General features: G+C 41.2%; 1 protein-coding gene and 1 long non-coding RNA gene across 4 annotated transcripts; both read left to right on the top strand.

The window, feature by feature from the left end:
- The first annotated feature begins 468 nt into the window (after nt 1–468).
- Nucleotides 469–3,340, top strand: LOC148344364 (uncharacterized). The gene is made up of 3 exons (XR_015843292.1): nt 469–693; nt 2,044–2,118; nt 3,151–3,340. It is a non-coding gene; the product is annotated as an uncharacterized LOC148344364 (long non-coding RNA).
- A 1,794-nt stretch (nt 3,341–5,134) lies between these two features.
- Nucleotides 5,135–21,458, top strand: tbx5b (T-box transcription factor 5b). Of its 3 annotated transcripts, XM_088297241.1 has the most exons (10): nt 5,135–5,155; nt 6,040–6,400; nt 7,023–7,172; nt 7,332–7,426; nt 7,593–7,712; nt 8,806–8,953; nt 10,832–10,984; nt 12,568–12,659; nt 16,132–16,385; nt 19,439–21,458. In XM_088297241.1, the coding sequence occupies exons 3-10, from the start codon at nt 7,029–7,031 to the stop codon at nt 20,008–20,010; spliced, it is 1,578 nt and encodes a 525-aa protein (XP_088153367.1). In that variant the 5' UTR covers nt 5,135–5,155; nt 6,040–6,400; nt 7,023–7,028; the 3' UTR covers nt 20,011–21,458. The 3 variants fall into 3 exon arrangements, with proteins under 3 accessions (XP_088153367.1, XP_088153359.1, XP_088153375.1); XM_088297233.1 differs by lacking the exon at nt 5,135–5,155 and having other exon boundaries at nt 5,977–6,400; XM_088297249.1 differs by lacking the exons at nt 5,135–5,155; nt 6,040–6,400 and having other exon boundaries at nt 7,028–7,174.
- Nucleotides 21,459–22,432: the final 974 nt, after the last annotated feature.

A 22,432-nucleotide genomic window follows, 5' to 3' on the forward strand; every position in this document is an offset into this window, starting at 1 on the left:
GTTGCAGAGTTGTCATGAATAAAAGTATAACATACGTTATAAATATATACAGTTGGCCAAAAATAGGTGTATTTATTTTCATTAATTAAACAGCTTAGTTTTAGTTTTTTGCCTGTATTTCCTTATGCTGACATCATGTAACCCGTGACTCCCACCTGCACTGGGTCAAACCATTATATAATCGAGGGGGGTGCAATACCCCAATCCACCTAACACTAATTGTGTGTCATTACTTGCATTGGGCACGTTCATGGCGAAGACTAATAAGAAGACGGAGATAACAAAGACCATAATAAGGTAAGCGGATTTGAGTAGTAAATTATCCAGTTAATGATATTTAAATAAACCTTTGCCTTTCGCATCTCTCCCGCAGCGGCATCATGCACGGACGCTTTTGTGAGGGGGGGGGGGGGGGGGGGGCGGAACGGGGTCAGGGGCCGAATATTTTTATCAATAAGGCCTGAGGGTCGAGGCAGGAATGGTGCAGAGATAGTGGCCTGAGGGCAGGGGACTGACTGGCATAAAAGGGTCTGGTGCTCAATATTTGGACTAATATTGTGTTCATGGAATATGAATCAAGCAGCAAAATCCACTCGTTTTTATTCACCTCAGGGGGCGGCCATTTTGCCAATTGCTTTCAACTGTAGGTGACAACACAGTGTTCAAAATCACATGACCAAACTCAGAAAACAGGTAAGTTGTGATTTAGTCCTTACCGGAGTCCTCATAGAAACAGTAATTTAATTTTCAGTCGACAGTAAGTGGCAAAATAGCCACCGCCTGAGATGGAAAAAACGAGTGGATTTTCTGCTTAATTCATATTGCAAAAACAATATTAACCAGAATGCCATGTTTAGACTAATGAGGCCTCATAGAACATATAATTGTAACGATTTTTCTCCCCCTCTGGACTTCCTTCCTTTAAAGTCCTACAAATTTCTAATTTGACTTCAGTTTTTTGGGGGAAATGCGACCCTTCAGTTGCACAATACCTCAGAGGTTGCCATCACACACAAAACAGGGCAGTCAATACTCTCTTTGCATGTGAGTGTCCTCTGGGGGACCAAAGTAGATTTGGTATTAAAAGTGGGTCGGAGTTAGTACGTTAAGGGTCCAACATTTTAATCTATTTTGGAAAAGGATTTGTTATTGCTGTTCGGCATCATTGGAATCTACTGTAAAGCAACGCAGTCTTAGTTAGAACTTCAAGGTTGAGCTTTTCCTTCCTCTGGGCCATCATGCTGAGGCCAACTCGTTTGCCCTTTCACCTTGTCGCCTCAGACATGCACATGGTGATGACACAAAGACAAGCGTGCACACGTGTCCAGCTTAGGCCTGACACTTGTGATAAGTGAGGTGTTTCACACGTCCAGTACAACGGTCCATTAGGTAAAGAGCCTAGAACTGTGTCCTGACCTCTGACCATGTCCTCGTTAGAGTCCACAGGGCTGCTGGACGTTAAATGTCTCGGTAGAACAGTTTAAATCGTGCTGGCTCATGCCCCGAGTGCCTGTGAAATGTCAGCTGTGTTAAAATGAGTTTTCAGTCTGGTAAAGACAGACCTCCCCAAGGTATTTTGAGGGAAATCTAGACAAAAACAGGAATGAAGTGAATTGGACTGTTGAAGTTAGTTACAACAAGATACGAGAGTCGTCATTTGGATGTAGCATAAGAAAAAAACACCCCTCAGCTTTTGAGGTTGAACCGCTTGTCTTTGCATTCACACAACGTAAAGGTCACTTGGCACTTCACTTTAACGCCTTTGAGTGACAGCATCTCTCAAGGCAGCAGACACTGTGCATCCCCAAATGTTAATGTTGCCACGTGAATAAGCAGCACCACACTGGGCTTTTTAATCAATGTTAAATAAATGTTACTCCAATGTGCACTCATGCTCCTTGGCACACTTGGACTGCATGCATGTTGCTTTAGTACTTGTACATGAGAATGAACCCACCACTTAAAGTGTTTTATGAAGTGATGCTGCTGTTGGTTTGTTTTGTTTTTTCGACTTTGACAATTCTTTTCTTTTTCTTTACCCAGTTTTGGCTGAGTTCCTGCTCACAAAGAGATATCCACAAGAGGGCGCTGCAAGACTCCACATGCTAAGGACCTTGTGTGAGTTAAACTTGGCCAACCATATTTTGAGGAATATTAACTGCTAAAACAATTTTTAAGCGTACTTTTATTTTATTTTTTTGACACAATACAAACCTATTCATAAATTAATCCCATTGAAATACGCTTAACAACGAGAATGTATATGTTCTCAATCTTCTGCAAGTGACGTCCTTTCAAGAAAGCCGAGTCGCCAGTCAGTTATCGTACTGAACGTACTGCATTCATTGTTGATTGTCCCGTTAACTGCTCTTTGCCATTGTTATCGCGTTTTTGGCGAAATGCCTCGGTGCTGTGTGGCGATGCATTGTTCGCATTCATGCCAACAGTTGTTTAGGGGTTGCCAAAAGTTAAAAAATATTCATTGGACCAGTTCCGTTCTCACTAAGTGAATTAATTTTGCGCTGTTGTCGACGAGTGTTCTTTGTTACGAGCTCTAGGAAGACCTATTTTCTCAACCGTTTTGCTTATGATAAAGGTTTTACAATACATTTTGAAAAACTTGTTCCATTTGTTTGATGAATGAACATGCCACGTCCTCTTGGAAAACTGACTATCACGAGTCAATCCTACTGGGAATTCACTTGCATTTTATGATTCTTTAAATATTGTTTATTTATACAGAATAATATTGTCAAAGTATCACAAAATGAAGCTAATTTGACAATGTAGGACACCAACCCACTTTGACTTGTGCTCTCAGTGCGAGCAGAACAAAAGGACCCACATCGCGCGTAATTTACAGCCCGGCACAGCATCGAATTTCAAACAATAATGGGTAGTAACCACATTCTGCATGTCTTACCATTCTTTCAATTTAGATGGGTCTCAATTCCACTCCGTGAATGGTCGTACAGGCACAACATTTTCGGCATTCTAAACATTGGGCTCGTACATGTATGGTCCAATATACATCATGCCAACAACCTCCTCTTCCTCCAACTCTTCAAACACGTGAATCCCCTGACATATGTTTGAAATATCGCTTTGTGAGATGATTTCTGACTCGCTTTTTTCACTTCCTGTGTGCAGGGTTTGTCGCTTGCCAGGAGAATTTTTATTTTTCATGATTTTTTTCATGTAATTGCTTTCCTTTTCTGAAATTACTTCACACTGGGTCTTTAATTTCCACTGGAGCATTAAATGGTCATCTTCAGAATAAATTGAAGGTAATACTGTAAAGGTACCTCCAAAAGAGGTGTTTATGTGTGTTTGTATGTATGTATGTTTGTTTGTATATATTTATTTATTTATTTAAAAAATATTTTGAAATTACAGCTTTATTTGTTAAATTGTACACTGTCGCCTCTAAACTGAATCATATTGCGAAATGAAGGGTCACCATATACTCATTAAATGCTAATATTTGCTAGAAATGTCGACCCTGTTAATAAGCTCACATATGTTGCATATCTACGCTGTCCTCTTATACAAATGTTTTTTTTTTTTTTATTTGGTAATTTAAACATTATATCACCTATAACCTCTAATACAGTGAGTCTGAAGTTCAATGAAAACTCTCAACTTTTGGGACGGGGTGAAATAGGGAAGTATAGGTTGACACTTACTCCAATTACGCGAAAAGAAAGTTAAAAAAAGTTGACCTGAATTATGATTTGTCAGAAATCAATGGTTTTGATTATTGCTTTGAATTTTTTTAAAGGGGTCTACCTCCAATGTGGAGCATTGATCTTTGTGAAGTCTCTGAAGAAGCGCAGATCATTCTTGTAAACCAGCGCAGGCTCTCCTATACGTATAGCAATAAAGTCATATTAATGTGGACCAGGTTTTCCTTCAGCAGGCCCTGCTTGGAGCACTGCCCCAACCCCCCCCCCCACACACACACACACACAAAAAAAATCTGAGCTTTCCCCACATGAGACCACCTCAGACTGGATAGAGGCAGGGAGGGGCTGTGGAATGTATTTGGCCCTGTGTGATGTGATTGTTTGCAGAGAAATGGGTTGACCTCGCCCTCTGATGCCACACACACATGCTAGTTGTGGCCAAGCAAAAGGTGTGTGAGACGGACCTGCTGAGTGCAGGAGGTCTGGGACCCCTTCACCACTTCCTCCAGACGCAGAACAGAGGATCCAGTCAGCTGAAACCTGGATGGGACAATAATAATGAGCGGTCCAGCACCAGCACCACCTCATTTCAGGCTCTCACTTTTCATCTGCCTCACAAGCCAGGCCAGGCAGCTGCAATTTCATTGGGGAGAAACCTATATTTAAACATAATTTAAAAGAAAAGAGGAAAAGGTCGAATTGGACAATTGTCTCCTTGTCTGTGATTACCACATTAGTTAAGTAAGGTAGCAAATATTTTGTTTGATTTTGTGTTTGGGTGTTGGGGTAATGTACAGTGCATAGTATATATTTAGTGTAGGCTATATTTTTCTTTAAGTGAAGTCCATATGTGTCTCTCTACCTAGAGCAGTACAGTGAAACGTTTTATGACTTAGATGCCATTAGTTAAGTTTATTTTACAGCTTGTACGTGGATGTGAAACTCAAGCTTTGTGTGTTCATATAAAATGTGCATTTTTTTCGTGTATTCTTAGATACTTAGTATTTTACGTTCCAGTTCGCAAAAGACTGCAGGATCGCCACAGTGTCAATTTAAACGAACGCCCCCCCCCTACTCAATCGTCATTTGCGAAATGGACAAATTCTTGATTGCAAAAATCTGGAACCTCATTCTGCGAATCTTCCGTGAAACAATATTATAAAACAGTTTAGACGGTACCGTTTACGGCGTGTATTATTTTGGATAAATATTCATTCTTGTAACCTTGATTTGGTCTTATATGTTCAGTATTTGGAGAACATTGTGCGGACCTGAATTAGGAATCTTTTATTTTTGCATGTCTTTAATGCAATTACTTAATGGTCGAAAATATGAAGTTATTCGAGTTAGGAAACTTCATAATTGGGGACGGTATGTGTACTTATAATAGCGCAAAACAGGGGAGGTTTAAATTTATCAATAATTTCTTTTATTGTTTTTTCCCAGGTCTGTTCTTTACATGAGTACAAGTAAGTACGATTTTTTTGTTAATAACGTTCAGTGTCAATTTGGAATTCAGTGATAATGTTTTTGACCTAAATTTGCTATTAATTTTTGCCCTTCACTTTTATAAAGTTAATTTTTTTCCATTTTATAATTTTTTTTAGACACCGATTTAAAAATAATTTGTAAAATGTAAAAAGCATTCTTATTGGCGAGTGAGTTTGACACGTTTCAGCTGTTCGTGGAATTTTTAAAAATGTTTTCAAAAATATTACCCTCCCAATTATTAGTGTAAATAATACATTCTCGTATGTTGTACGACATTTCAAGTCAAGTGACCCACAGTTCTCATGAATGTCAACAAAAGACGGCCTAATAAGATCGTATCATGTCCATTCAAGGCCCAGTCAGCCACACGATAGCCGCCGATGCGTAAATGTCTCGGTGTCATCCAGCCGCGTCTCAGGCAGCAGGCAGGACGTAACCTCCCGATGACCCCTTCATGTTTGCCCCCGGTGATGAGGTTGTCCAGTAATCCGGTCAGTGTGTTGATCCTCGTGAATCTACGACGAGATTAAACATGATTGTTGTGTGACGTCGGAAGTATTGCTGCTAATGACGTCACAGACTCCTACTATTATTATTTGGGCAGACGGTATGCTTATTTCTCTAAACCATTTATGTCGTTTTTTTAAACATTGGATTATAGTAAATACACAGGTTCATTTTGGTTCATCTAAATATATACAATATGAGTTGTATTTAAAAAAAAAAAAAAGAAGGAGCGATCACTTGGAGGGGGCGCCCATCCCATGCCAACGCTCGCCTCTGGCCAATAGGAGCACAGGAGAGCCACGAGGGGGTGGTGCTGCGTGTGTTTGAGCCGGACTTGACTCCATTTGTTTTGAAGGATGTGATGAGCGGGGTCCAGATCGGGACTGGCACCGAGTCGGTGAGGGCAACCGGGAGAGGAGCGACGCTAAGGGCCCACAAATTAAAGCTGCGATGATCTGATTGGGCTGCGGAAGGCGGCATCTGCGCACCCACGGACACTCAAACCAGAACCGATGATATTCCAAATCTTTCATGTGCGCTGTGGATTATGTGTGATTTTTTTTTCTCTTTTTTTGACAACATCTCGCTGAAACACGTGGACCGCCTCGATTCAGATTTTCAAATTGGAAATTAAAACAAGCTCAACCAAAGAGAGGTGAGGGTGGAGGGAGCTGGAAGGAGGATGATCGTGATTGTTGCAGAGCGGACTGCTTGAGGTAGGTGCACCGCCCCGGGAGAGGACAACCAAAATACTGCACACACTTGATGTCACTCATAAACGGCCCTGTCTATTTAGTAACACTGTCTCTTGCATTTTTAATGTACAGCGTTTAATCTCTGCATAATTGCGCCTAACATATCTGACGTGTAAAAATGAATTAAATATAGGCTGCAATGCATCCTCCATGGACGTTCAGTGGTAAAAAAAAATCCCACCTCAAAAAATGTGAAAGGTTAATTAATGTTTAATCTATTTTAAAGCGAAAGCCAAAGCAGTTACAATGATAACCATTGTGTTATTTTGCATGTGAGACTATTATGTCAGAATCACAAACTATAGTTTGAATTCTTAAAAAGTCTCTTGAAAACATTTGCAAGTTTATTTATATATTCAAATGGGTGTTGGATTTTACTTTTTATTGGCTTCGTGTGCATTGTATGGAATTAGAATATTTCGGCCTATATATAACAACCACACGCACTATGCATTTTGTTTATGTTTTACAACTGTTTTTTATAATTCCGAAAAGGGTCTGTAAATTATATGTATGTTATGCAAATTCCTGTTGCATTGATGATGTATTTATTGTGTGTGTGTGTGTGTGTGTGCGTGTGTAGGGGGACATGGCAAACGGCGGCGACCAGTTCGGCCTCGCTGAGCGTCCAAACTCAAACGGCATGGATTCTCCCAAGGAGAATAAACAAGACAATCTCAGCAGTTACAATTTAAAATCACCTGCTTCACCACATACAAATTCCAGCCAGCTGGTGTGTGTAGAACTTTTGAATTATTAACCATGTATTTGTTGCATTCACGTGGTTGCTGTTCGGCCTTTAATCCACAAGTTAACACGACGAACCAATTAATAAATGTAATTTGGATTTATTCGACTGGCAACTGGCGTTTATTCGTGTGTTTTGCCACAGGGCATGGAGGGAATAAAAGTGTTCCTCCATGACAGAGAGCTTTGGGCGAGATTTGATGAAGTAGGAACTGAAATGATCATCACCAAGGCTGGAAGGTAAGGAGGGAATTAGTATACTGACTAAAAAAATCCCATTGAATGCATTTTAACAAAACAATGCGTAAACGTGTTTTATGACTCCGAAAATATCCAAAGTCCCTTCCTTACACATTTGATTAAGTAGATATATTTTGTGATATTTGTTTTTCAACCTTTTCAATAGGAGGATGTTCCCCAGTTATAAAGTGAAGGTCACAGGACTCAACCCAAAAACCAAATACATTCTCCTGATGGACATTGTGCCCGGGGATGACCACAGATATAAATTTGCAGACAACAAATGGTAGGTTTAATCGTTGTTTATTCGTGACCATATTTATGGAGACGTCATCGTTCCATAAATTACATGTTTTGTGTCTTCTACATTGATCGGCTGACATTATGATTGATACCATCATAAAAAAATATTGTTTTAAAGAAACAAACAAAAAAACAATTACTATAAGGTTAAGTTGCTCTCCATCACCGAGTCCTCTTTCGAGACCGGGCTGGCCTACTTCCCGCCTCTCATCGCTGTCTACCCGCCGGTTAAATCAGTCTGCGGAGGGTTCACCGGGCGGACAGACAACAAGGAACGGATTAAAGTCTCCCATTCAGCTGAGGGGGGAAATCCGATGAGTCCCACTGATGCATCACTGCTCGGCTCTGCGCTTCTTTGGACCACAATTACCGCGCACTACGTGTGTATAGTTAAAACCCAGCAAAATACAATAATGCGTGCATTAATTGTAAGGTGAAATAAAATTTGTACATGCACGTTCATGTTGATGAAAGGTGAATACACACGAATGGAGAAACGTGTAAAAAGTGTTCTGCGGCGGTGCCTTGCACATCAGTAGGACTCAAAGCGAAATAGCACATAAATCAAAGCCTAATTCACTTACATTTTAAAAAGCAGATCTGATTTTTTTGTTTAATTATTTTATTTTTTTTGTCTGTGTAACATTTCAAGACATATTGGATGAGGTCTGTCGTTTCTCTTTTTTTGTCTGCACTGAACGCGTCTGCGCCAAATGACGTTTAACGTGCGCTTAATTATCATTCATGTGTGCTTTTACAAACTAATTAAGGGCAATTGTTTCCAATTTTTTTTACGCTACTAAAATAAACATAACCAGTCCAGGCATTGTTATGTTGAACAGAAAAGTTGAAAGCGTTAAATGTGTCAGGTTGAGTCAAAGTACTGTCATGTCTTATTTGAGAATATGTAAAATATTGGTCTGTGAGTCTAATTAAAACATGAACTCGTTTTGTGCAGTCGGGTACAGTGGTGCACGACCGGGTCAGACCTACCACTGTGACCCACTGGATGTCAATGTCTGGCTGTAGTGCTACGACGCTTGCTACATTCATATTTATCAACTGCACGTGTGTAGGTCGGTAACCGGTAAGGCCGAACCAGCGATGCCGGGCAGACTCTACGTGCACCCGGACTCTCCTGCCACGGGGGCCCACTGGAGCCGCCAGCTGGTCTCTTTCCAGAAGCTCAAACTAACCAACAACCACCTGGACCCATTTGGACACGTGAGATTCACTACTTAATTGCATTTCTATCAAGTACAATAATCCGAGATGTGAATTTCAAACGGCATGATTGTTCCAGTAGCAAAATCAACCATATAGCCCTGCTTTAAGATGTGTGTTTTAATTTGGTAGAATTGTTATTTAAAGCTGCAGTTGCCGCACTGGGCTCACTTTGTCGTGAATAGAAGTCAGCAGCCATCATAACAGAACACAAATCAGCCAGGGGCCTCATGAGTGCACACTGGTTCCCTTCCCGCGTGCCCTGCTGCAGCGCCAATTAGGCTACCAGCAGCACCGACAGCAGGTCAACGTGTATTGTTTGAAACAAACACAAAACATCACATTTCCAGGCCCCTAAGTAATGATCCCAAAGACTTGTGAAGTCCATTAGTTGAGGCATGTCACCGGCGGACACGTCACTGCGATTAAATTGAGCCCCTCTGGATGAAGGCGCGCATGGATGGGGCCCCAGTGCACGCGCACGAAAAGGCCAGCGATTCCGTGGAGAAAATCGTGTGTGGTTTTCATTGTATGGGGGAAGCCCAAATTGATGTTCGGCTGTTCAGAATTGTGGGAAAGCACATAGGCTTTCAATTTTATGACACATAAAATATCAGAAATACATTATAGAGTAGTTCTGCACCAAAGCAAACTAAGACAATAAATATATTGTTAAATTAATTTCCCTCCGACACCATCAATCAAAATGTTGTCGTTAATCACCACCAAAAATGTCATTTTAAATATGTAAAATGAAGACCATCACCAAAAATATTGTTTGTGCGGACAGCCTCTCATTTAGACAAACTGTACATATCCATCTTGGCAGAGAATATTTACCTCTCTGACGGTGTTTTTCTTGTAAAAGCAGAATTTTGTAAAGATGTATCCTCTTGGATTAATTAGATTTATCCGATGCTCCTACAACAACCTGATTGCAACCATTTGCATAATGTCACCATGCAACCACCACTTCAAAAACTTTGACGAGAAATACAATACCTAAATGTTCAGTAAAAAATATAGACACGTTTAATTCCTAAAATGTATATTTAATAATATTGTAAGTCATACATGTTTCACAGTTTCAACCCTAACACTGTCCTTTTATTCATATTCATTCTCTAAACTTCCTATCCTCCTATATAAAACATTTTTTAAAAATACAGTATTTGTAAAAATTTAAATAAAAATGGACTGCACGTGATTATGAATAAAAATAAATTTACCTAAATACATATTTTAAAACAAAACGGTCTTAATGCAAATGTATTAACATGGAAAGTTAAATCTAACTGAACTGTACTTGGACAGTTATTTTTTGTGTACCACGAGATGAAGTACCACCAGTGTACTTGTGTCAAACTTAGAGAATCACTGACATAAGAGCTGAAAAGCATATTCTGGTATGACAAAGGTAATAATGCTTGGTTTTGATTCGCACTACTCATTGCACAATTCATTTATTATTGTGGTTGAAGTTTGAAATGGTCCAAAAATTGCCCTGCATCAAAATGAGAGTTGTGTGTTTTAATTGTAATTGGTTATTTTCGTTCAGAGTGAGTTCAACTATATTGTACAATGCTATAGTGATTTTGCAAGTAAATTGTGTCAATAAGTCGTGCATTTTGTATACTATTTTTCGCAGAGAAGACTCGCTTAGCTATAACTTTAAGTTAAAAGAAGTAAAGCTGTAAATCTTGTATACACTCGCTTTGATCTTGTGCACTGAGAATTCCTTTGTTCAAATTGATGTCATCTTGGAAATGTGTTAATAACCTGAACCTAGAGTTTTTGGCCAACTCCCATCTGCTGCTGGTGGGAACTCGACTGGTTGCTCAATCTCAGCCTCATCCTCCCAATCTCACCCCTGCGCAGATAATACTGAACTCCATGCACAAATACCAGCCTCGCGTCCACATTGTCAAGGCGGACGAGAACAACGGCTTCGGCTCGAAGAACACAGCTTTCTGCACTCATGTCTTCTCTGAGACGGCCTTCATTGCTGTAACCTCCTACCAGAACCATAAGGTCAGTTTTACAACAAAGCGACATCCTCAACGCTTGTTACGATAAATAATGACAACCTTTTAACGTTAGTGCTTCTTTGAGATAGTCCGTGGATTTGTCATCGCTGAAAACATTAGAATGATCTCAGAAGCCTGATGTGTGCACATCAAATTAGTTCAACTTCAACACACACACAAAGCATTTGTACTTGCATGGTCTCTTGAGGACGTTTGTTTGCATAATACCCAAGCAGCTTGTCCAAACCTTAACCATTATGAGAGGGTGCCTAGTCCCCAAATGTACACTTCTTGACCCAATTCTAACCTTAAAACAAAGATTCATCCAAAATGTCCTCACCCAAACTCTCCCTGTGATCACATGTGGCCTTCACACACAAGCGTTTGCCCTTGTTTGTATTATTTCAGTGCAAAAAGTTCGATCGTATCATCTTTGCTTGTATGTAATTACTCTGTTTTGTTGAATGTAGGTGAGAAAAGATGTGTGTGTGTGTGTGTTTGCACGCATAGGGGTGTGCGAGTGCGTGTGTGGGGGTGTGTGTGTCACTCTCTAATGACCTGCTTCTTTCCCTTGATCTTGGCTCATGCATTTTACACTCAAAGCACACATCACAGAGGCTTGAAGCCCTTTTGGTCATTTGGGCTTCATGTGATTGCTAAAAGCCGCTCGCATTTGATAGTGAATTCTAAAAGCAATACTAACCCCTTTGCCTAATTATTTCATCCACTGCTGTTTGTAGTTGCTCATTTCTTCATTTCCCAGCAAGCGATTGAAGAAATTACCATGCAAAATTGCTTTGTTTAATGAATAATCATAATAAATGTGAAAAGAAGATGTATAGAAATGTACAAGATCTTAGCTTTACAAATATGTATGAGTAGTAGATGTTCCTGGACAGTGAGCAATAATTTTGACTATATTAATAAAAATGTTAAATTTTTTTTCACCATGTAGTTAAAATGAATAAAGTAACATGGTAACATGAAAAGAATATTGTAATTGCTTATAATGTGCAAAACTACTATTTACATTCAAGCAGTGTCAAAATAGCATTATTTTATTTTGGATATTGAAAACAATTCCTGTGTGTTTATAACAAAATGCGTGATTTGACTTTATCTCTGCTGAAAGTGTCGTGGCTGCATACTGTAGCTCAGAGTTCTCAGCTACTCAACCCGAGCAGCTCGCCTGCGTTCTCACACAATCTGGAGCCAAACATAGGCTTCCCTCCATGTGAAAAGTTTGAAGACCTAACATCAAAGCGCTGAACCTCTAAAAGCTTTGGCCTGAAAATGCTTAAACCTGGCGACTGTTTGGCTAAACAGTTTATTCAGTGTCAGCTGGCGAGAACACTGTCCTCTCCGTCAGGAACGTCGACGGCTGAGGAATGTTGGCCGTGCGAAGCTTCTGCGGGGCTGCTTTTAACATCTACGGGGCCCCTGCTAATAATAAACCGTTGACTTTCATTCGATGGCGAGAAGGTTTAAAAGGGCCCGCTGCGTCTCTGTGCATGTATGGTCCTGTGGATGTGCTGCGCTTTAATGTCAGCACGAGTCTTTAAAAGAGATCCTTTGTTTTGTCCTCAGATTACTCAGTTAAAGATAGAGAACAATCCCTTTGCAAAGGGCTTCAGAGGCAGTGACGACAACGAGCTGCACCGCATGGCCAAACTGCAAGGGTGAGTACACTTAGTGTGTGTGTGTGTGTGTGTGTGTCAGCACCTGTTTGTACGTGTCAATCAGTCAAATCTAATTGAAATCACCATATTGAAACTTGGCAGTGAATTGTCCTCCCTGGTACCACTTAGCAATGAAGGCAACCTGACGTGTTCATTCATTTGTTCTTAATGAAGTTGCAAACTTTTTTTTGCAAGGTGTCCAGAATGACATTATCAGTTTTCACCACAAACGTATGCTCAGTGCTTTATCTTCTCCAAAGGTCCCCATGAGGTTCTGTTACTTAATACGTGTAATAAAACAAAGCGGCAAGATTTGCATTTTTAATGGTAGTGCAAAACTATATAACCTAATTTCACTTAATAGTAACTTAACTGGGTAGTACATTTTCTTGACAATATCTTTCATGTGCCCCCTTAGTCTAAACATAGTCATTTGATTAAAATTGCATATTGTGGAACACAAATCAAGGTAACAACTGTCATGGCCCACCTGTCGTTAGTCGTGTTTGGTGATGTGACGTGCGGAAGCTTAGCCGATTGGCACTGTGATGTCATTTTCAGGCGAGAACAAATAGCAAAATGCCTGCACCTGTGATCCATGAAAGCAGGTGGAATTTTCATCATAATTCATATTTCACAAACACAACACATAGTCCAAAATCCTCTTTGAAATATGTTATCCAAGATATCTGGATGTTTTGCGTTGAAAACCACGAGACAAGCTGGGCTGCACTCCTTGTCGCTATCTCTAATCGAATGGCTAGCCCTTACGAATACAAATCACTTGCTACTTGGAGTCACCGCGAAAGGAGGAAAAACAAAACGTGAAGCTGATGTCATTTGCTTATTTTGTTATAGACTGTAATGTAGTTGTTCAAGTTTTTGTTTGCTTTTGGATGCACTAATTCAAGGGTGAGAGCTTTCACAGACATTTCAAATGTCAGATTGTCTTGAGTTTTAAGATGCTATGCAAGACATCATTGGTTTTCCTCACTGTCAATGTGCACAAAACGTAATCAAAATCAGTGACCACAGAAAAATCCGTGTACTGTATTGTAGCGTGACGTCTACCTAATTGAGACAAGTAGACAATAAACGTTTACTGCCAGCCAACCACACCAGAAAATCATCTCACAAGTTGACTAAACTTCTGTGGTGGAAGGCAGAAGGAACATCCAGTTACAAATCTAACATCAGCCGTGTGAGATTTCTAACTGACATTCAACGAGAGGGATTCAATACATGGTAGCACCTACGTCTGCTTTGGTTTACAGTAGTGTCACCAAACTAGAACTAAACACAGTATCAAAACTCCCAAGCCATTTATTGTTCTGTGTTTTTAAGGATACAGCATAAAGATGTTGGTTAAAATGCTGTTAAAGTATTTTGGAATCCTACGTGTTTTGAATATTCATAAATTATCAACAGGCTAAAGACGAATTAGTTACCTTTAACCACAAATTGGTTATATTTTGACCAGTCTAATGTGTTCGGCGAATCCTTTGGTTATAGCGACCAATCAAGAATGGTAGTTTCCAAACAATTTATATTGATGATACAGTACAAATTGGTCATTTTAACCAAGATATTGGTTAACTTGACCCCCCCCCAAAAAAAAGCTACTCGCAGGGGACACAGACAAAAAGCTGTTCACACGTAGGGACAATCTGGAGCAGCCATGGGCAAACTGCGGCCTGGGGGCTGCATGCGGCACGTTAAATGTTTTAATCGGGCCCGCTGAACTTGAAAAAAAATTTAATTAATACACCTTGTTAATGTTTTATTTTCTAAATAACTGTGGTTTTTCAAAGACATATATATTGTTGTAATGCTTTTGTTCACTTTCATTTAAAATCAAATTTATTTATTTTCTCAAATGAGGTGAGGTTACCAAAACACTCCATCCATCCGCTACTGCTCTGGCCCCTCTGTCAAATTTTCGAACCCCTTGTGACCCGCCAATTAAAAAGTTTGCCCACCCCTGATTTAGAGTGTTCTGTCAACCTAGCATGCATGTTTTTTTTAAATGTGGGAGGAAACTGGAGTACCCTCACAAAACCCACGCAGACATGGGGAGAACATGTGACGTCCACAGAGATACGCTGATTCAAACCTCGCACCTCTGCACTGTGAGGCGGACATACTTACCAGTTTTCCAGAATAAAGTTACAAATAAGGTCACACCTACAGAGCAGTTTATTTTCTTCATCCCAACAAACAATACAATACAATATGTATACTAGAATAAAACTACAATGTACAAAATTTCATCTTCACTAGTTGGGGTCAGGGGTTCCTTTATTAATTAATTGAAAGTTACATATTATAATTATTTGAATTAAAATGTATTTACATTTATTACAATGAATTGTAAATTAACATACCTGTTGTCTACGTCTATATCTACGACACACCGCTCATGAATACAGCCAGTCAGTTGATCTAGTGAAGTGTCCTCTTTTGAAATGTTGAACAATCTTTTGATTGTGGTAACCAATATAATCTTAACCAACTAAATCGGTAGTTTTTTTTATTTATTTATTTTTTTTGCCAATCCTTTTTAGATTGAATACCGGCAATTACGACCACTGGAAATTTCCCCATTTGCAGTCAGGCTCTGTGCCTTTTCCCGCAAATACTTGGTCTACTGTATATAGAGCTACTCTCGCCGTCTCCTCCTCTTTCTTCCCACTCTATTATGATGGCGTACATATGGTGTGTGTGCGTGTGTTGGGTTGAGCCAAGTGGCAAAAGAAAAATGTGAGCTGCTGTCACCTGAAGGTTGAGCTTGACCCTATAGCTGGTCCGCTGAGTACAGCATTAACAACACAGCACAACACAACACAACACGCACACACACACACACACGAGTGGAGCAGCGCCAGACCAATGATAGCGCTCCTGCTCGTGAATCACACTGTCACTGCTCATCAAGCGCTTGTGTGCCGAGCTGATCTCCACTATGGCAGCTGAACTCCACTTGTGTCGGTAGTTTGGAGGATGTTAGTGAGCCAATGAGAGAGCCTGTTACTGCAGTGCAGTGCAATGTGGTGCAGCACTCCACCACCCCCTCCCTTTGTGTTATTGTGCAGCTTTGGTTTGCGGAGATGAGCCTATATCCAAACTGACACATGGCTGGATGTTTATTTTTAGAGCGGCAAATTATCTCACAGCGGCCCTGGCTGTGTTTGTGCGTGCATGTGTCTGCGTGTGCGTGTCACTATCTCAGCGCCAGTCAGCGAGATGTGGCCCGCTGTCCCCTACATACCACAGAGTTCACCGAGAGGGCTGTGTTTACAGAGGGAGATCAGAGCTGAAAGGATGGAGAGCGCTTAAGTAGACTTGAAAGAGAGAGACGGAGGGGGGGGGGGGAAACAGAAGCACGAATAATAAGACGACGGGCGAAAATACATGAATGCAGCCAATAACACAGATTCAGAGGTGTTGTTTTTCTGGATTCTTTTTGTTTCAGTAAGGACTACCCTGTGGTCCCACGCAGCACGGGCCGTCAGAGAGCGTGCTCCACTGGGAGTCCCTTCGGCGGCGAGGCTCGGGTTCTGAGGGGCTCACCCGAAGCGGCCACGTCACCCTACAGCTGTGAGAACGGACCGAGCAGCAGCAGCAGCAGCCCGCAGACACTGCTGGGGGCTCCGACCACTCACTACACTTTGTCTCATCCTCAACACGTCCAACAGACTCAACTTTACCATTGCACCAAAAGGAAAGGTAAGGGTGGCTAAATTGTTCATCAGGTCATGTCAGCAGGGTCACATCACTGGGGCCATGCAGCCGTAAGTACTGCTTTTGGAGCTTTGACCGTTAACATACACTGAAGCCCCATTTATCATGGGGGAAACGCTCCTGGCCCTTCTGCACATCTCCAATATAGAGACACCATGGAAAAAGTTATTCAATTATTATCAAACATAGTTTTTAAAGTGCTCCTTAATGTCTGTTCTCTCTCCCAATTGCACACTTTTCAAATGATAGGCGTGCTTGCTTCAAGCTCTTTGTTGCTCCTAGATGAAGTTTCCTGTAAAAGTGACACATAAAACAAAAGAGAATTCACATTTTACTGAATATTTAAATACCAAAAGATGCTAGCTTATAATGCATGCACCATGGATGTTACAGGAATTATAAACTTTTACATTTTCAAACACCGACAACTTGAACTCACACTGTGCAAAAGGAGGACACAACAATACTTACAGGCACATTTTAAACTCTGTTCTGTGGGAGCAACAAGTAATAAAACGACAAATGTGCAGTTTGGTACAACAATGAAGTCACATGATATTCAGTCTTGCCTATACAATACAGTGAGCCCCTGCATAGTTTTTCGAATGTTTTGGGAGGAATTTATCCTCCATTATATGCAGAAAACTTGTCTGTTCACTGTTTTGTGCTCACACGCAAGACAATTATGACTTTGTTGTCGTAATATATTGTTAGGTTATATCCATTGATAGTATTGAGTATTGAGAAAAATGAGTTTGTGACTGCCCTGCCAGTGACTTAAATCTGGGTTGGAACGGAGTCAGGGCCATTGGAATTTGGTAGATCATTTCACACATCTGGGCTTTGTGTTTTCCTTTATAAATAATGTTTGTGCAACCGCATTTAAGCACTCCTTCACAACTTCCATATCACTAAATGTTTTTTTATGTTTCCCCAAAATCCATGATACTTTTACTGAATATTCGTTTGCATGCCGCTGGGATGTAAACGAAAATGTAAAAATCTGTTGTACTGCACTCGAAGTTCGATGTTTTTGCGTGCGCTCACCTCAAACTTCAGCGGATAACTTTGCACAAAAGGGCGGTGCTTTGTTTCGTAGTGGCGCTTCGCAATGTTGCGACGGTTTCGGAGCATATGATGCACATTGGTTTTGAATCGGCTGCAGCCAGAACGAAACTAAATTTCTCCGTCCATTCATTTAAAACAACACGTATCGACCTTGCTAACTTTTTAGCACGGCATACTGTCAGCAGCACTCTCTTCCGGTCTGCTGCGCAATTGGCAGTGGATCGTAAACAAAAGATTTGATTGGCTCAAATCAGTGACGCCTTTTCCGTATTAACTAGAATTGCAGCTTCAACGTTTGCGAATGCGCCCTGAAAACAAATTCATCATAGATTGGCCATGGGTCCGGTCCGAATCATCCCGCGGTCCGGATTCGGACCGAGGTCCGCCATTTGGTGATGCCTGGAATAGATAGTTTTAATGACATCATTTTGTTTGCGTAAAATGCTAGTGCGCATATTTTTTTGCCCTTGTGTGATGTCACATCAGTTTGTGGAAGTGTCTGATTTTTTTTGGGTGTGTCTAGCAATTCAAATATTATTTTCAGTCATGATTGTGTATTTGCTAGATGCATGATGATACTTTGTGATCCTCGCCATTGTGAGCGTTTTGGTGCCATTGTGGCATCTATAAGAAATTACAACCCCTTTTTTTGTGTGGGGACGTCAATTATTAATAGATTTCTGTGGGGGTTGACTACATACTCTATTGTGAAATGAAAATTGGTATTTAAAATTCCGTGGCTTAACTCGTCCAATGAATCTCCGAATAGCGGGGTTCATTGCAGTTACATTGAAGCTCAGTTCCACACTTTCGAGGCTGAAATTGACTATTTTGATATTTTTAAGCTTTTACGGGATATGTGTTATTGATGAGGAAGTACACATTGGCTAATTGTTACATTCAATGTAATGACATTTGTTCTCCTTCTTAGCTGTTCATTTATGAGCAAATAAAAATTTACAACCAGAAACATAAAAGATGGGTGTATAAATAGGAGAGGTGGGCTCGTCAGTCCATCAGTCATCTGTGCGTCATTATTTCATCACTCCCAGTCCATCCGGCATTGCCGGGGACAGCTAATTGGCGTCAAGAATGTACTTTCTACAACACATTGGAGTAGATTGGAGTTCAAAGAAAAAAACTGTTGTGTACCTTTCAGTCCCACGGAGCGAAAATGCCATTGTCCTGTATTGTTTTTATTTCACCACTGTGTGTTTGTGTGTGCGCGTGTGTGTGACATAGTCAGTAAATTCTTGATGCCGATTGGCTGTCGTCGCCAAACTGGGATGTCATTAATCTATTAGATTCATTCAGATTTCTTTCAGTTTTGGAATACTGTGCTGTACTCATTTTTGTTGCTTTGCTTTTCACAGTTAAATTTGAATTTTTGTTCTCCACCTTACATATTCTTTAACATAAAGTGTACCATCAAATGAGATCCAATATCACAACAATGTCATGACAATCTGCCTTTACGTAAAGATTCTAATGTATAATATGAATTCATACTTTTTTGAGATAGCGGTATGATGCAAGATATTATATACAAATGCTGTACTTATTTCCTTTTATAAGTTTCTCAAGTCTTGGGACGGATCGTGTTTCTCTCGTACACATCCATGCTTTACTTGAACATCACATAAGTACAATAGAACCATATAGCCTAAAAGGCCCGAACATAATAGTCTAAACATGGCAAAGATTGTTGATGTTTAAATTCCCCAAGAAGACATAGTACTTGACATGAGCGCCGTGCCAACTACAGTATAATGCGTGCAGTCCATTAAGATCCTCCGACATGCATGAATCAGCCACTCTTTATTTTTGTGCCTCAGTAAATGTCAAGCCGCAAAGCTAATGCAATTGTCTTTTATGTGCACTTTTGGTGCTCAACTCAGCAATAAAACGGTTTTAAAGTAGCAGCAACTTTCTCTGCGTTGATTTAATGTCACAACATTTTCTCTGTGCAGTGGAGGAGAACTGCTCCACAGGAAACTGCCAGCACCCGTTCAAGAGAGCCTTCCCTGCTAGCTCACGGAGCCCGGGTGACTCCTACTACCACGCCTCCCCCTTCGCGCCTCCCCCTGCGCCCGCCTTGTCCAATACCGCTGGCCTGGCTCTCACAGACGCCTCCTACTGCTCTGACGTGGGCCAGCGTCAGGCGTGCATGTTCGCGGGCTCGGACACCAGACTCGATGACCGCGGCTGTGCATCCTGGTCGTACCCCTGCCCGCTGCCCTCCGCCATGACGCCCGTGGAGCCCTACCCGCCTTATAATCCGCACTCCCCCTACAGCTCCAGCCCGCAGGGCTCCCGCCTCAGCGCCGTAGCCCACCACAGCTCACCGCCGCTGGGAGAAGCCGTCACACACGACCCTTACCAGAGGCAGAGCTCGGAAAACATTGCAAAAAGGCAGCACAGCCCCCCTCTGCACAGAGAGTACCCTCGCTTCACCCCTAACCTGTCCCCCCCGCTTTACCACACATTAGAGACGCACACGCACATCAGGTGCGGTGTCCCTGAATGGACAGCCGCCTCCTAAAGGACATGATTCATTGTGATTCTCCCAAAAGATGCAAATTATGATATCACCGCTTTGTCATTTTGTGCTGTGTGAGTTGGTCACATGTTCCTCCCCTGTGCTGCTGGGACTACCCCGTCGTTAAAAACTGGGCTCGGACGTCCACGTTCAACAAAAGTCCAGGCGCTGAACAAAAGCCTCGTTTTTGAGCAACATAGGGAACATCAAAGTTGTGTTTTATTGTCTCTCTGTAACCCAATGACTGATGTCAACCAAATGTTTGCACCGTGAGCCTCGTTTTAGACCAAAGCCTGAACAAAACAGGCTGTTTTTTTTTTTTCCCCCTGCGCTTTGCGTCATCGTCAAGGATGTAAATTTTGACCCGTCGTCAGACATTCATGGACCAAAATAATCTCACGGCAGAAGCCTGAGGGGAAGCCTTTTATTTTTCTTTTATTTTTAAATCTCGTCAGTGGAGCAAAGCACAGCTCCATGCACGGCCCTCATGCCACAGTGCTTGTGTGTGTGCGTGTGTGACAAGGCTGTGTCAGCTCAGCTCAAGAACGCTATGAGCTCATTTGCCATGAGACAGGCAGCGGTGGCTGCAGGCGTTGCACCACGGAGATAAAGTTTGTTTAGATGGCGCTACAGGCTGAGGGACCTGTAAACAGTTTCCACCGCATTCTGGGTAAATGCACATCCAAGCGTCACGCATCTGTCGCAGTTGTCCTCTCTGTCACCTCCCCAGCTGACCAATCATCTCCAGGGCCTACAAAGGAGCTCTGGCTCCACCCTTGTCCTGAGCTGGCCACTCCAAGCTGAAACTTTTTTTTTATCGGGTGGGGTGGGGTTGGGGCTCTTTTTTTCCCCTGTTTGGAATAAGTCATAGTCAAATATTGACCTTTGATTTGTGAGGGTTGTAAACAGTGCTGTAAATGTGATATTTGATCCACTCAGGTAAATATACATTTAGTAATAGTCTGTTATTTGCCATTCCAATTGTTCCTCGTTAGTCCCACATTTACTGTAGTTCTAGAGGGAACCCATTTCCTTGCACATCTGGATAGTGTTACTTCCTGCCTGTGCCGACTGTAAAACGACAATTGTGGCTCTGTACAAAATTGAAGCTGAAGTTGAGATTCTCTTTTTTTGCAGCAGTTTTGTTCCATTCCCTCCCAGGTTTTTATATGCAGTAACGTGAGAAGGTGCTGAGTTTGCATCCTTAATGCGTGTATGTGTGTGAGAAGGTATGAAAGCTGAAAAGTGTTTTTGTGTTTTCTAGTATTTATTACTTTTGATTTGATGTCATTCTTGTGAAACAAGATGCTGTTGTGCAGAGATTTCTTCAGATGTTGGGTTCATCCTCTATTTCCACGTGGTGAAAAATAATTGTGATATATGGGAAAAAATGTTTAATTGGAGTCAAATTTATATACAGAACTGAATAAAGTTTTTGAGGATTTTGTTAACAGTTGCTTGCAGTATTGTTCTGCCTTGAACACATGCAGTACAATCCTAAAGTCAAACCCCCCCGAAGTTCCATGCATCCTTTTTTTCTTAAGCCTCTTAACTTGTTCAGGGTTCCATCTGATTTAATAGCAGACTCCAACCCGGACTATTTGCCAGTCAATTACAATCCACTTAGAGCCACAACCATTTGCACTCAGATTGTCACGAGTGAGAAATAAAGCCACACCGCCTGACCCAAAGTCACCGATGACATTCCTATGACGTCCTACAATTCAAAATATGAACATTTTTGAGAGAAAAAATAAAATCATTCATGATCTGTGAAGACAAAGAAGGAAAGTGAAGAGACTTGCCTCCCAGACACAGCGAACTCACTATGCACATTGTCGTTAAAGGAAAAGTGCACAATTGATTGTTTTTCTTGTTTCTTCTTCTATTTTCATGCCCAAGGAATGTCTAGCAATAGGCGTGGTGTAAATATGCACCAGGGTGAGTCTGCTTTTTGTGATGTTCTTGGGGGGAACAGCCGATTTTATTCGTCACTAATTAAAACGGCTCCTCTCATTCCCTTTAATTACCTCGCGTGAGATGTGAGCTGATAGTCCATGACATGGCGGAAGAAGACAACACAACAGTCAAGCAAATGAAGGCGAAAGTCTTCCATGGAATTTCCACACCGATAATAACCAACATGTTTTGTCTTCAATAGATTAGATTTTGCATAATCCTGCTAACATGGAAACACACATGACAGAGGTAGTTAACATTCCTCAAAGTTATTTATATTCGGCACTCCTGAATGGAACGTCTCCAGTTAACGCACATAAGGTCCTGATAACCACATGAGCCTGAAAGCTTTTTTTTTTTTTTAAAAGTATCCTTGTAAAGTGTCCAACAATCACATTTGATCACTGCGGGGTATTGTTGGCTGTGTAACAATGTAGAATGTCACTCCCAACACTCGCACTCATCA

The sequence above is a fragment of the Idiotropiscis lumnitzeri genome, chromosome 1, assembly GCF_059441095.1.
Source record: "Idiotropiscis lumnitzeri isolate Australia: NSW breed Sydney's pygmy pipehorse chromosome 1, RoL_Ilum_1.0, whole genome shotgun sequence".
NCBI classification, from domain to species: Eukaryota; Metazoa; Chordata; class Actinopteri; order Syngnathiformes; family Syngnathidae; genus Idiotropiscis; species Idiotropiscis lumnitzeri.

Coding starts and splice junctions, on each gene's coding strand:
- tbx5b (XM_088297241.1), top strand. CDS start 7,029: ATGGCAAACGGCGGCGACCAGTTCGGCCTCGCTGAGCGTCCAAACTCA. Junction 7,173..7,331: donor ATACAAATTCCAGCCAGCTG/GTGTGTGTAGAA, acceptor GTTTTGCCACAG/GGCATGGAGGGAATAAAAGT. Junction 7,427..7,592: donor ATCATCACCAAGGCTGGAAG/GTAAGGAGGGAA, acceptor CCTTTTCAATAG/GAGGATGTTCCCCAGTTATA.